General features: G+C 51.2%; 1 protein-coding gene across 1 annotated transcript in view; it reads right to left on the reverse strand.

Moving 5' to 3' along the window:
- The window catches only part of LOC119589465 (prolyl 4-hydroxylase subunit alpha-2-like), a 3,491-nt gene extending 2,791 nt beyond the window's left edge, over positions 1-700 (reverse strand). The window contains exons 1-2 of the mRNA XM_037938067.1: positions 472-700; positions 29-273 (exon numbers count right to left, since the gene is read on the reverse strand). Coding sequence (XP_037793995.1) covers positions 29-273; positions 472-687 — 461 coding nt within the window. The 5' untranslated portion in view covers positions 688-700. The remainder of the gene's footprint in view (positions 1-28; positions 274-471) is intronic.
- Between the last annotated feature and the right edge of the window lie 29 nt (positions 701-729).

The following is a 729-nucleotide window of genomic DNA, read 5'->3' on the forward strand; positions in this document are numbered from 1 at the left end:
TATTAGAATATACTATACGCATACTAACTGCTTCAGCGTCCACCCACTCTGGGTCCCGTTTTCACCGGTGCCGTAAGCTGGGTTATGCGGCGTTTGTAGAAGATGACCTGCCTTAGCCTTGACCTCCTCAGCTTCTCGCGGCCTCATGACCTCGTACACGATCGTGATATAAGGATCTAGAGAGAGGACTTCCACCTTGAAGGGAGCAAGCAGGAGCCAAGCGCTGTTTCCTGCCATGTAGCGGCATGTCAGCTGAGACGTTACTTCTGCCGACTGGAGAAGTTAATACAGGAGGGGGTAAATATCAGCTGTTTGACGATACAATATCAACGTATTTCCTGCACTTTTTATGTTACTAAGAAATTATTGTTACTGAGAAATTATGCCCAGCAACCAGAGAGAATAAAAAAACACTACTTTTACCCCATTACTGAAAATTTCTCAACATATCTCAAATGACGCAACGCTTACTCTCAAGTCCTCGCCGCGACACAGACGTTCCACCTGCTGAAGTTCCACTAGCTGTCGATAATTCCTCATCCACGTGGTGTTGACGTGTCTCTTCAGGAACTCCGTGCCCATCACCACCTCGGAAAGCTCGGGAGTGTTCGTGGCACTCCCGCGGGCACGGGCCTTTGCGTAGGGGCGCGGCGCCGTGGCGTGCGTCAGGGACCGGGGCCCGCGCATGTCCAGCACGTGGTCATGCTGTGGCAAGGATGGCTTTAGGTT

This window comes from Penaeus monodon, chromosome 25 (assembly GCF_015228065.2).
Source record: "Penaeus monodon isolate SGIC_2016 chromosome 25, NSTDA_Pmon_1, whole genome shotgun sequence".
In the NCBI taxonomy this organism is placed as follows: Eukaryota; Metazoa; Arthropoda; class Malacostraca; order Decapoda; family Penaeidae; genus Penaeus; species Penaeus monodon.